At 55.2% G+C, this 14200-nt stretch overlaps 1 protein-coding gene across 1 annotated transcript; it reads right to left on the minus strand.

Moving 5' to 3' along the window:
* Window positions 1-2247: 2247 nt before the first annotated feature.
* INKA2 (inka box actin regulator 2) lies at window positions 2248-13992 on the minus strand. The gene is made up of 2 exons (XM_014837238.3): window positions 13640-13992; window positions 2248-3091 (listed from the first exon to the last, which is right to left on the minus strand). The coding sequence occupies exons 1-2, from the start codon at window positions 13673-13675 to the stop codon at window positions 2249-2251; spliced, it is 879 nt and encodes a 292-aa protein (XP_014692724.1). The 5' UTR covers window positions 13676-13992; the 3' UTR covers window position 2248.
* Between the last annotated feature and the right edge of the window lie 208 nt (window positions 13993-14200).

Consider the following 14200-nt stretch of genomic DNA (forward strand, 5'->3'; position numbering starts at 1 on the left):
GTGGTGAGGAGGAAATAAGAACACAAAGGTGACACCTGTGAACTATCCTGGCAGCAAATGTCACTTCCTAATTGTTTGTTCTGGCCCAGGTTAAAATGAGTTTTCATTCCCTTGAATCCCTTTTGGTTAAGTGATGGGTTAAGAGTTGCTTCTTTCTTCCCACTGGACCCTTTGAGTCAGAAACTGGGTCCTTCCCATTGCTCTGTGCTTAGTTCCTATTGCAATGCCTGGCACTGGCAGGTGTTCATAAAGTTTTGTTCGATTGGCCTGAATTGCTGTGACCAGTCCACAAAACAGATGAGATGCAGGTGAATGGCCAAGAGGCAACTTGGTTTCCTGTAGAATCATTCCCTACTCGGAGCTGGTGCCTTCTTGAATAACTGCTGGACGGATTCGCCACCACCCAGCGGCCCATGGCTCCCTCCTCTCAGGATTCAGCAGCCACACAACCCCCCCCGTTTGTAATCCTGGTTCTTTCTTTTACTGATAGCCTGATCTGGGCAATTTACAGGACCCCTAAGAGCCTTTACTGATTTCCTGGGAGGACAGTACCTTGTAGGGTCATTTGGAAGTTTGACAGACATGTGTACACTGCCTGGAAAGAGCAAATGCTCAAAAAAAAAAAAAAAAAAAAAATTAGTGTCTTTCCTCTTGTTGCTTCCACCATCCCAAACTAAACATCTACCATTTCATTGTGTGGGGATTTGAGTGACCCTAACCACCCCCAACTCCAGCTGTCGCGAGCTGCTCACTCTAAGCACCCCTCCCCATCCTCACCCCCTGGGGGTCCAGGATGCAGGAAGAGCCTTCTTGTTATTTTTCTTCTCCAATTTGCTATTAATGCTTTGAGGGCAGGAAGGCGTCTTGCCTCTAATTGCAGCTGTCACCCCCCATCAAGCAGAGGGGAGATCAGCCAGGAGGTGGAGAGAGGAGGAGAGAGGGAGTGCCTTCCCGGGCTGGCTCGGCCCAAACAGGGACCCACATTGTGTTTTCCGGGCCAGTGGGCGTTCCCTGCCCGAGTGGGAGGGACGGCAGTTTCAAGGGGGGCGCTGAGGCGCCGGGAGCTGCGTGGTGTCTCGCTCCAGGCCACGTGCACAGCGCGGCTTTAGGAAGCTTTAGGTGCCGCCCGTGCAGCCAGCCCGTGCAGCCAGCCCCCGCCGGAGCTGAGCTGCTGCCCCGGCCCTTCCTCCTCCTCCCCGACTGGTCCTGCGGGAGGCTGGTCCTGCGGGAGGCGGGAAGATGAGGCCAAAGGCTGCATGCGCCTAGTCTTTGGGGAGACCGCGGGATGGAGCTAGGAATTTTAAAAGGAGTGCATATTTTTTCTGGGCTCGCCTTGGCCTCGCTGGTGTTCCTGTGTCCCGTGTGGCGTTCCGGGCTGGAGACGGTGTTGCGGGGGGGACTGTGTGTGGCTCCAGGGCCCAGCTTCTGCTCTTCCGTCAGCCCTGCACTGGTCTGCCTCCTGCCTGGGGTGCAATCTTGGACAGGTAGCAGCACATGGAGGCTTACTTCCTCTTCTGGAAAATGGGATAATACTTGCCCCTTTACTAATGAGATAATGGATGTGAAAAGGCTTTCAAACATGTGAAGTGCTGTACAAACAGTCTCTTTCCTCTCCTGTGCTTTTGGAAAGACAAGAGGAGCATCTGGGACTTCCCCAAGCACACTTACAGGCAGGCTCTCATTCAGCCCATTTCTCAAGACCCAGGCATGGGCTGAGAAGGCAGAGGCAGCAGGAAGGGGTGGGGGTGGGAATGGCTCGGACTCCCAGGGGCCGGGGTTTAATACCTGGGCCTGGAGCAGCGCCTTGCCCGGAAGCAAACAGTTATAAGGCTGGGGACACCAGAGACAACGTCCTTACTGGGGGCCTGTCTGGGGAGTCTGAGGCCCCAGTGCCCTAACCCATACAGCATGTTCCACTGAGGTGTTTGGGGACAGTGAAGGAATGTCAGAAGGGTTTCCTGCTCTCCTCCCTGTATCGCTTTCCTGCTGTCACCTCCAGCCCCAAAGTGAGCAACACACACACACAGTCAGTCCAGGAACGCTCACCTCCCCCACAGCCCCTGCGACGGCCCCTCCCAACCGTGGCCGTCAGCCCTGCTGCGGACACTCCTGCTTCCTCTCCCTCCTTTCTGGGGAAAGGAACTTGGAGTTAGCGTTGAAAGCCAGACCGCCCGCCCACCCTTCTTTCCAGGGGCCCAGCACGGGGACCTGGCCCTTTTGGGTCCAGTCAACTTTCTGTCTCTAGGATTCAGACCCAAACAGCTGTGTTAATGTCAAAGCCAGAGGGTGAGGGTTCCAGGGCCTTGGGGCAACTCGTGGAAGGATTTTCCCCTCGTCTGGGCTCCGCGGTGCCTGGGAAGGGGCCATGTCCAGAGCCCTTGGAATGGCTCCGCTTCTTGACCTTCTGCGAGCGCCCGGCTCGGGGCTCCGAGGCCGTGGGGGTCACCCAGCCCGGTTTCTCCTTCAGCAGCCGGTCCCTGTCGGGCCGCACACTACGCAAGAACTTCCTAAAGATGTTTGCTGTTAGGGCAAACCTGCGGCCCAGCTCCCGGGGCTGGCCCCTCTCTCTTTTCTGCCCACCTGCTTCCCCAGTCTCACCCTTCTCCCCACCCTTCTCCAGTTCAGGCAAATCCAGCCAGTTGCCCACCAGGTCCGCAAACACGTTGTCACCTAACACCAGGGGCTGTCGATTCCGGCCCCGGGACATCAGCGTGGAGGTCCAGTCATCGGGTTCCACCAGCTCTGGCCCCTGCTGGGCACGGCTGTGGTGCTCCGGCAGCTGTGTCCTGGGAAGGGGGGCCCAATCCCTCCCGCACACATTCCGATGGGATGGAAACTTGGTGCTGCTGCCAAGAGAAGGTTGGGTGGAGGGGGAGCAGGCCACAGGCCTGGCAGGACCTCCGCCACCCTCCCATCGAGGGGGCTCAGGCTGAGTCCGGGGGCTTTCAGGGCAGCCCAGGGCAGGATCCCCTCCAGAGATCTCCAGCCGTTCCAGTGCTGTCTGCACCTGTAGGAGCTTCAGTTCCTGCAGTGCCCCCATCATGCAGTTCATCTGATCCTGCAAGCCATCACCCACTTCCTTCATGGACATCTGCAGGGGAGAGAGAAGGCACAGGGCCAGTGAGCCCCGGGGGTGAGGGGAAGGGCTGCCCGTCACTGGCCCTTAACCTCGACACCGCCCAACCAAACACACACCTCCAGGGTCATGCCAGCCTACCAGTGACCCCACCCCTGTACAGCCTAGTACACTGCAGATTAGAGCTGGGAGAGGAGCAATTTTATCACTGACATGGCTGAATAAAGGAACTGATATTAATGGCAGCTAACTTGCTAAGGCAGGCACCGTACTAAGCTACATATATGTTTGTCTATATGCACACGCATAAATTAATCTCTATTTAATCTTCCCAACTACTCTATGAGGTAGTGACTATTACTGTTCCCATTTTATGGATGAGGAAACTGAGGCATATAAGTAACTGCCTCCAGATCACATAGATAGTAAGAGGTGTAGCTGAGATCATCTTGAGAGTGCACACAGTTGTGACGGTCATCTCTGTCCTCTTTTGTGTCTATGCCCTCTTCTTCCCCTGAGCCTCCCTGAGGGGGAGCGGAGGGAGGAGAAGGACAATAATTTGTGAGCATTTACGATGCCACAGGAATTGGACTAAGCACTCTATGCACATCATCCCATTTAATCTTTATATAAACCCTATGCGTTTGCGATTATTGTTCTCATTTTACCAAATGAGTTAACCATCCTGGGGGTGAAGCAGCTTGCCTGAGGTCACCAGCTCATATTGCTGGGACTCAAACTCAGGACCTCTCGCTCCAAGCACTACAGTCCTGACCACCAAGCACTCTTCAGCACGGCTGGGCACTGGAGCTGGGCTTCCAGGCTACTCTGTGCTCCACAGGGCTTGGAGGAGTGCTGGAAGGGACGTTAGGGGAAGAGAAGGAGCTCAGAGTCCCTGCAAGGAAGGGTAGGTTCAGGGTTTCCTTTCACTGCTGTTCACCTCTGGCTGCTCAGGAGAGAGATAAGGAGGCTAGGAAGCTGCTATTCGCAGAAACCCTCGCCCAGCTCTTCCCAGCCCTTCTCTCCCTTCCAAACACCTGTCCCCCCTCAGCTGCTCTCAGACTTGGCTCCAGTGCTCTTCCTGCCTTCCAAGCCCAATTGGCTCTGCTGCCCTGGCCAAGAGTGGGGACACTGGGGGCCAGTTCCCCCATCCCTTTGTGGGTGTCTAAGGCCCAAGTCCCAGGTGCCAGCTGGAAGGGGCTGAGAGAGTGACTTGGGTGAGGGCCGAGTTTGGAGGCTGGGCGGGGGATGCTTCGTCTGATAACATGCACGAGGTTCCCTTCCTGGGCCCAAGCTGCCTCAGTCCGGCCAGCTCCCTCCCAGATCTGCTCATGTTACCAACAGCAAACCTCGTGTGCAGGGACCATCTGTTTCTTAAGCCCCCCAGAGACCCACAGGCATCGTCTTACCTCCCAGCCTTGTCCTACTGCAGAGCTAAGTCCACAGGGTGGAGGGCCTGGGAAGGCCTGGGAGGGCAGGCACAGAGGCTCTGCTGCTGACCCTCTCAGGCCTCGGGGTCAAACCCTCCCCTGCCAGCCCCAGCCCTGGGCGGCAGGGGAGGAGCCAGGCCAGGCTCTCTTGAGCCAGCAGAACTAACGGACAGGGGAGGACTGACTGTCCCAGAAGACAGAGAGGCCTTTGCTGAGTGTAGGATTGACCACATTCTGCACTTTCCCCAAACAGGGCAAGAAGAAGTGGTGTTTTGGGGCCCTGCACACAAGCACAGTCCATCTGAGTGGCAGCGGCAGCAGCAAGAGACATCGCCTGTGAGTGGCTGCACTTGCTGATGGCCCCTTGTTCTGACCCCTTTGCCTTCTACCTTCCTGACCCCTTCCTTTCGGAGGCAGCTCGGCTGCAGCTGGGAAGACCAGAGAAGAGTCAGAGGAGACTCTAAGCCCCAAATCAAGATCCTCAGGTCCCTTCCTAGCAAACCACTTCTCTTCTGACGTCCCTATTTCTGCCCCCTCTCTCACACCACTTTCCTTGTCACCCCAGCCTGGAACCTTGGAGTCATTTTTGGCTTTTCTAACCACTGCCCTGTTCCTGTCTCCAGGTTCTCACATCTGCCTTCCCACCCCCAGGAATGCTACAGAAGCCTCCTCGAAGGCCTGCCAGCCACCAGATCAGTCTTCTCCGCACACACCTCTGATCATGTCACTCACCACTCAGAAGCCTCTGGTGGCTCTCTATTCCCCAGAGAATAAAATCCAAACTCCTTGGTCCTGCAGCCAAGACCCACCAGGACAGAATTCCAACTTCCCACTCCAGGCCTATCTCTCGTCTCTCACCCCTTCCCCGCGCTCCTGTCAGATCCGCTTCTGTGAAACTTAAAACACTCTTCGCTGCAGCCCTGCTGCTCAGGTACCCACCCCAGCCCCTCTGTGCATGTAAATGCTCCGTCACTCCCGAGACACCTACTGACCACCTACTACTTGAGGGCAGGGACTGAGACCACACAGCGGTATGTCTGCCCAGAACCGAGCTAGCACCTCGCACTCGCTACATACCCACAAAACGTCATACCCTGAGTCCCCCAAACCAGGCCTCCAGCCCGCTGGCTGCCCTCAGGCTGTAACTCACTACACAAGAGAAAGAGTCAGGGACATTTCCTAAGGTTTCATTTCACCAGGAGGCAAGGAGTCTGAGCTTGAAGGCTTCCTTCCAGAAGGCGCACATAGTCCGGGTCAGAGGCAGTGGAGGAATGAAATGACCCCATTCAGTCTGTTCCAGTATGGAAAAATCCTTAAAAAATAATGCTGCCATTTTGTACCGCTTTCCAGCGAGTATGAATGTGTGGGTATGGATGAATTCAGGGCTGCCCACAAAACAGAGGCCCTATTTAAGTAAACAAGAGCTGAAATGAAATGGAAAATGATATTCTGTATTGGTTAAGATCTTGGGTTCTGCAGGCAAATGGAACAGGGTTCAATCCCTGCTCTGCCACGTAACAGCTGTGTGATCTGGGCAGGTGACAAATTCCATTTTCGAGTCCTCCATTCTTTAAACGGGAATAAGAGTTCCTGCCTCGGACAGCTATTGTGCAGATTAGGTGAGGTGACGTGTGTTTATGCGTGGCTGCTGGAGGTGAATATTGGCTGTTATCTTAATTTAAGACTCCCTAAGAACTTCTAGAACATTTCTTCCTCAGTGTACCTTAACACACAGTAATGATAAGATCCCATTCATCTATCTGGTCTGATGGAGGAGAAACACATCTCTTGTCCTGTCCCTTCCCTCCCACCCCCACCTCCCACACAGAGGAAGGAGAGAGGAAGGAAAGGGAAGCCTCAGCATCCTCTTGCCCACTCTCACACTGGGCTCCGTCAGCTCGTTGCTGACAGTGAAGGGCGAGAAGGCAGCTGTGTGAGGGATGACAGGGGAGGAAGGAAGCCCCGGTGTGGGAAACCGGGAGGGCCAGGGGAAGTGGGGAGGTAGGAGCATCAACGGGGGCTTGACCGGGAGGGGAGCCAGCAGGACAGCCTTTCCCAACCCCAAGGGGAAAGATGTTACCCAAGGAGAAGGAATGATGTCACCCAAGGAGAAAGAGCCAAAGGGCAAGCTGCTGTCCTGTCCAGAGCGTGGGACCATCTCAGATCCCAGGGTTTCTCTTGCCTCAGGAACCGAAAAGGGAGAAGAGAGAGCAGTGCGGGGTGGGATCAGAGGAGGGGGCAAATCAGAGAGAATCCCGAGCTAAAAATTCTCACCACTAAATCCCAGTCTCCAGGCTAGAGGGGCTACGTTCCTCTCCAGCCTCCCAGAGCCTCAGAGCCTCAGGGCCTTCCTGAGGACAGAGACCAAATCATACCCACTTGCCCTCAGGGGTCTGTTGGAACAATCATGAGGGTCTAATTGGTTCTGATTAGTTTGAGTGAGAATGGATCTAACAGCCACCTCCCTCTCTCCCCACCCCTAATCTTACACACACACACACACTCACACACACACACACTCATACACACAGAGCTAACGTGCTCCACCTTCAAACATACTACCCTTAATAAGCATATCTCAGAGACAGCTGTGGGAATCCTTTCTGAGAAAGGCCATGAAAGGTCTCACCACCACCCTTGACTCCACCCCACCCCACAGTCCATCTCCCACACCCCAGCATCTCCTGGGCCTCAAAATGCTTCATTCTAAAAATGTTCTTCATGTCAAACTTCAGTGTCTTCCCCTGTAGTTTACACCAGCCCCTGGCCTCCTCCCTGTGCTAGAGCCCGTGGCCGCCGGGTGCCCTCCTGGTGTTTGCAAAGAGCCCCAGGCTATAGGCTGGAGACTGGGCCTGGAGTCCTAGGTGACTAACCCACCCAACAGTGGGCAGATTCTCCAACCTTTTGAGCTTCAGATTCTGACTCTGTAAAGTGACACCCCCTCCCACGTGGGTTAACACTTGCCTTTTCCCCTACAGTGCCTTATGGTCCCCACAATTACTCTGGGAGGCTGGCTGGGGGTGGGGGGAACGATCCCCACTCTATGGTTTAGGAAACAGGAGATCTGAGACTTCATCTTCTCCCTCAGGGTTTCCCGAACCTCCTTCCCTAGACTGCCTTCCTGACTCTCACTGTATCTACACATGACCCAGCCTCCTAGTTAATATCTTATTCAACCTACTAACTGTTTATAGAAATAAACACATTTATACAGGAACTTGTATGGAATGTATATCACTGGCCATACATAGATGGTATACATATATATATATATGTATGTTTTTCATCTGAGTATCACCTAATGTCATCTTGAGCACCACCAGTGGAAATGGGCATCTACTGCCTGTGGTTCTGAGGCATATTAGTGGGAGGACTGGGACCCCAAGCCTGGCCCTCTTACTCCAGGCCAGCGGGCTTCCCAGGTCATCATAACCCTGAGTTCTCAGCCTCATGGGATTGTTGTGAGAAGAAACCAGGACAGTCGGCAGGAAGAGCAAAATGCAGTTATCATCATATGGGGAGGAAGAGCAGGAAGTCTTGGAGCATCTCCAAGACCCAATCCAACTGATTTCTACTGAAGGCGTCTCTTCACTGAATCCCCTGAAGAGGGAAGATGATCTGCTTGTTTGGGGCTGAAGGGGAAGATGCTGCTGGGAAGCCAAACCCCACAGTCCTGAACCTTCAAACCTGAGCCCTCAAGGGGGTGGTGTGGGGTCAGCTGTCCATGGACAGCACCCTGCCCCTTGGCACTCACTGGGCTCTTTGTGGTGTGGGAGGAGTAGGGATGGGAAAGTGTGACACCAGCATCCTCGGCAACCTTCCCAAGCCCTCTCCTAGGCCCCTGACTGATCCCACAGCTGTGCCCTCCATCCGTCCATCTCACGCCCTCCCCCAGCTCAGCCAGAATCCTTTGACACAGCCTCCAGCTTTGCCCATGGATCTGGCAGCATGCCCTGCCTCGCTCCCCCCACCCCATTACTCACAAGATCCCCACACAGTTCCTTTCAGCCCTTCTGGAAGCTAGAAGGAGGTTCAGGGGCGGAAATGGGAAAAGCCCCGCTTTTGCCAAGTGGCCCATTCTCCAGCTCAGTGAATAGGGACCTTCACAGCCCCCTGCTCTTGGCTGGAACTCTCAACAGGAAGGTAAAGTAGAAACAGAGCCAAGAGCTGGAGGAGGGAGGAGGGTAAAGAAAGAAGTGTGAAATGGATGGGCCCACTCTCCCAAATGAACCATCTACTGGGGGCCGTGTGCTTGGGCAAGAGACAGACAGAAGGAGAGGAGAGGCCCCTTCAGGGAACTGGCCTCAGCCTCACCAAGCCCTTCTCCCCTGACCAGCTTTAGCTCCTCTCCACTACAGTTGGTCAATCAAATTCCTTGGGCATCCAAGGGACCTCAAGAAGTTACCCTCCTTTTCTCCTTTCTGGAGCAGGCCTTCAGACTCTCCTGCGTGGACTCTTGTAATAACCTTCTAACTCACCCTCCAGCCTCCATTTCCTCCCTCCACCCCACCTCCACTGCACGCCACCCCCTAGATCCCAGGGCATGTCTCTGATCATACTGTTCTGCAGTGCACATAGAAAAGGTCAGACTCTTTAGCATGGCATGCAAGGCCCCCAATAGTCTGCTCTCAACAACTCCTTCAGCTCTCTTGCCCACAATTTCTCTGCACACACGCTATACTCTAGCCAAACTCAAGTGAGTTTTCAAACATCCCTGCTAGACAGTCTTAGAACATCCCCATTACTTCCATCTCTGTACCTTTGCTCATGTTGTGTCATGATCTGCCTAGAATACTGTTTTTCTCCTGTTCACATCCCTATTTATCCTCAAGGTCTAGCTCAAATGCTGCCTCTTCCAGGAAGCTTTCCCTGATCCTCAGCCAGAGGTACTTCCTCCCTTCTCAGAGCACTGAACTTGTGTCTCTCGTATAACATGTATCCCTATTTCTGTCCTCAAGGCTGGCATACATGTGCTGGTTAGGAGTGTAGATTCTGTCGTCAGACTGGCTGGGCTTGAATCCTAGCTCTGCCACTTCCCAGCTCTCTGACCTTGGCCGACGCACTTAACCTCCTGTGTCTCATGTATAAAATGGGACTAATGAAAGCAGAACTTCTTAGCGTTGCTTTGGCAGTTAAATGACACAATACATCATATGCCTGGCATATCAATAAATGTGAACATCAATAAACGTTATTATTTTTCTCTCTCCTATTAAACTGTGAGTTCTCTGAGGGCAGGATCTGTGTCTGTTTATATTTTTAACCATAGTACTAGTGCCTGGAAAAGTGTTTCAAACACATTATGAACTCAGTAAAAATGTTCTGTGAATGCCTGACTCATGCACACCAGTCTGATCAGCCCATCATCAGCAGTTTACCACGTGCCCACAACGTGCCAGGCACCGAGCTATGTGCTAAGGACACACAGTTGGGGAGGCACTTTACATACACTGTGACTTAATCTTCACAGAAGCTATATAAAGTAGGTATTTTAAAAAGCCCATTTTCCAGATGAGAAAACCAAGCCACAGAGAGGCTAAGCAATCTGCCAGGGTTACACAGAACCAGGATTTGAGTTCCAGTTGGCCTGACCCCAAATCCTATGCTCCATGCTCCTCCCACTGACCACACCACATTGTCTGGTCCAAAGTCCTCTTCCCCCTAGCTCTAAACATCTAGGGAGACCGCATTATGACATCTTTGCAAAAGCTTTTTTCTGCCTCAGGAACAATTTGCTTTTTTGCCCCAAGAGCTGAAGGCTGTTCCGGCTGTATCTCCTCTATCGCCTTCTTTTCTCCTTATTTAGCCTTTAGGCCCTGGTCCTTCTCCGTATGTTAGAACCTCCTGAACCCATGGCCACTAGCAGCTAGATAATTGCCTTCTAGGAACACCAAGTGGCTTAAAAGGACCATCCCCAGCCTGAGAGAAGTCCCTCTGCTGCTTCACCTTGCCTCAGCTAGGATGGACATTCTAGGAGCTGGCCTCCATCAACCTCCTCCTCCTCCAGGAAGCCTACCCAGCCTAACCGAACTTCATGAGCCCTGCTCGTTCAGCCGTTAGGCACTTTATTTGCTCTACACGGATCTGAACTCATGAGGAATGCCCTGTGAGCATCTTACATATGCTTCCTCTGTGTGCCTGTGTCGACCGCATTTGTTGGAAGCTCTCAAGGGAGCAGTGTGTAAGGAACAGCTGGTCCCAAGGCCTTGTGTTCGCCAGGGCCCCTCTTTGACGGCTGGAGGGGGGAGAGATATGTTCCCTGCTGGGTAGCTGCAGCCCCGACCCCCTCACCCTAATGAAGAAGTGTGTCAGCTGCCGCTACTCTCCTGCCACATTTCATCTCGGAAAGCTGATCCGGTCCCCTTCAAGGCCAGGAGAAAGGGCCTCTTCTCTGATATCACCCTAACTGAGCCAGGATCCCCAACTCTCAGGCTCCCCGCAGTGCTCACTTGTTACAGTGTCAATTATCTGCTTCAGGAAATCGGGAAATTCTGCTATTTTGGTTTTCAGGAAGAGATTCTTCTTGTCTAGATTTTGGGCCAGGACAGGGCCAAGATTCAGGAGGGGAGCACAGAACACCCTCGAGAAAGATAATTTCAAAACCCATTGGTGTTTTTTCCAGCAGGTTGAATGCACAATGTCTGCGGGACGTATGCTTCTTGAAGGGAGTTTAGTGGAATAAATGCATGTAGGGCTTGCCCAGTATCACACAGGTGCCATTCCTGGGCGCATACAAACTTAGGGCAAAGCCAGGGAACACAGTCCTCCGGGTGCCAGGGAAGATTCTGCCTGGGATAACACCCCCCCCCCCACACACACACACAAGCTCATGACGTATACCAACCGTATGCCCTTCCCACCCCATGGGAGACATGGGGTATGAACAAGCCAACAGCTTCCTAACCAGCCACAACCAAGCTGCACCAAACTCAGTCCCACAGTCCTTAGAGCAAGGAGCCAAAGGGCTGAGCCTGGGCTATCTCAGCCCTACTTTCTCCTTCAGTCCCTCTGGGAAAACGGAGGCACTGAGATTTGGGCCTGCTACCTAAGCACTGGGCTGAGGTGTCAGGGAGTGAACAAGACTCTAGCAGCTCTGCCTGCCACTCTGCTCCGTCTCCTTTCTGGGCTGACTGGCACTGGGGCCGGGGCGGAGCACTATGGGGGTGGTGGGGAGGGTGCAGAGCTCTCCCATCTGAGTGTCATTCTGGGCCCCAGGCCAGGCATTTGGCTTCCTCTCTAAGAGAGTCAAAGGCTGAGGCTGCTCAGACAAAAGGCCAAATGAAAGCTAATGGGGAGCTGGGTGACTTCAGCCTCTCCCCTTCCTCCTCCCGGGGAAAGGGGGCTCAAGTCCTTGGCAGGGGAGGGTACAAATCAGGACCTGCTCAGTTCAGTGCAGAGTCCTAGTTGCCTTTTCTATTCTCCTGGCATCCACAGACTGTCTTCCTCCCCTCACCACCTCCCACCTAGGGTGCTGTAAAAAATGCAAATCAGTAGGATTTTAAAATTCAAACTCATGCCAGGAACACCCACAAACCTTCTATTAAGGCAGATCCTGAAGTGGGTAGTATGGACCTAGATTCCAAGCATAAAAGGAGGATTCTATTAGATTGTTTTCTCGGCATGGGCCTTGGACTTCAGACATTATCTGTGATGACCTTGACCTTTCTTTCAGGTATGAGACAAATGAATGGGAGAAGTCAGAATTGTGTATGTGTGGGCTGGGATGAGCCATCCCAAACTGACATGGGAAGCGTGTAAAAACTAGTATGAGAAGTGACATGATGGAGACTCTTAAGTCCCTCACCGAAGAAGCATTTCTCTGGGTAACTTTCCCATCTGCATGTCACCACAAAAAGGGCTTCAGGAGGAAGTACCAGAGAAGCGACCATTGACCTGAGAAGGCAGGCCCTGGAGTGGGACAGACAGGAAGAGTGTCTGGGGCCTGACCAGGAAGCCTCAGTGAGCACACCTGCACTTCAAGCTCCCCTTCCCTGAAGCCACCCCACACACAGCTGCCAAGGCCCCTCCCCAGCAGGAGAGTGTAGAGTTTTCTGGGAGGAGTGGGAGAGGCTGTCATGGAATCTGGAGAGCCATGGGCTGGCACTTTCTGGATCCAGGTCTGCTGTTGTGAGCCTGGGTACCCCTGGCTCTGAAAAGTAAGAAGAAAGAGGAGGGGAGACAAGTAAGACTGAGAAGGGGTGGACTCCCAGAGAAACAAACTTCAAAGGACAAAAAGAGGCAGAGACGAAGACACAAGAGAGAGCCTGGCTGACAGAGAGTTGGGCACGGGGGCTGCGGGGGGGACGTGCCTAATATCTGTCTGAATTCTGGTGGCTGAAGGAACAAGAAAGGTGGCGGGGGGTGGGGGGATGGATAAATGAAGTCAGTGAGGCTCAACCTAACAGAGCTTTAGCGGGCACATTTGGGTGATCCCCCCACCCAGACTGAGCTACCTCTCCCAGCGCCTGCTCCCCCGGCCCCCGCACGCTCCCTCCGCACTCCCCCAGCCCAGACCCGACATCTGGCCCGGCCTCCGCAGCGCCCGCTCGAGATCTGCCAGGCGGCGCCCCTCCTCCCGCAGGGCCCTCCCCCGCCATCACAGCTGCCAGCCCCCTCCCTCCTGGCAGACAAGCCCGGGCAGACAGCCGGCTAAGCCTGCCCCCGCAGCCGCGCCAGCTCTGCCAAGCCCGGCAGCGCTGGGGGCCCGGGCGGTGCCAGCTTCCCTCGAGCGAGCAGTCCCGGGTTAGGCTCCCGGCCCGGTAGGGCCCGGCGCGCGCGCTCCAGGGCGCCCAGAGCGGCCCCAGCACCGGGGTCCCATCAGTCTGCCCGTCCGTCCGTGCCAGGGTGCGCCCTCTTCTCTCCCTCGGGCTCCCCGGCACCTTTCGGGCTGGGGCGGGTTTGCTCTGTCTCTGTCACTTGTTCGCGTCTGCCTCACTCTCAGATCTTCGCTCCAAGTTTCCTCGTGGCCCTTTCCCTCACAACAGGCCCTGCCTCCGCCTGCCCGGCCGCGCGCCCTCCTCTCCCCTCGGGCCTTCCTCCGCCCGGCACGCCCCGACTCCCAGGCCCGGGCGGGGGCCAGGTACCCGTCTGGCGGAGCAGCCCTCGCCGGCCCCGGCGCCCGCTCCGTTCTTACCAGCTCCTGTTTGAGGCGGCGCAAATAGCAGTCCATTTCCCTGCTCTCGCTCCTCAGGCGCCCATCTGCCGGGCTCCGCTCCACGGGAGAGTCCGGGGTGGGAACAGCCGCCCCGCTGCGGGCAAACTGCGCTCCGCGCCCCGCGCGCCGCCCTCTCGCAGCGCCGAGCGAGCCTCTGCTCCGAGGCCCGGACTTGGAGCAGCTTCCCCGGCTGCTCGCGGCGCGCGGTCCGTGCTGGGGGCGGAGGGAAAAGTGGGGCAGCCTATGAGAATTCAGGGGGGATGCCTTCGGCCAATGAGAAGAGCGGACGGGGGGCGCGGCTGGGCGGCCGCGGCGGGCCCTCCCGGCAGGGGTTTGCACTGCGCGAGGGCCGCCGCTCCTGGGGGGCTGGCGGGGGGACACCTGGTCCTGGCCGGCGCGGCCGGGGGTATCGTGAAGGCAGACTGTGCCCACGCCCCCCAACAAAGCACGTGACTCCTGTTTGGTCGTGAAGAGAGAGCACAGCCTTCCGAGTGGGCATTAGGTAGCGGTCTCAGTAAGAAGCTGAGTGCCACAGTGTCA

The sequence above is a fragment of the Equus asinus genome, chromosome 16, assembly GCF_041296235.1.
Source record: "Equus asinus isolate D_3611 breed Donkey chromosome 16, EquAss-T2T_v2, whole genome shotgun sequence".
In the NCBI taxonomy this organism is placed as follows: Eukaryota; Metazoa; Chordata; class Mammalia; order Perissodactyla; family Equidae; genus Equus; species Equus asinus.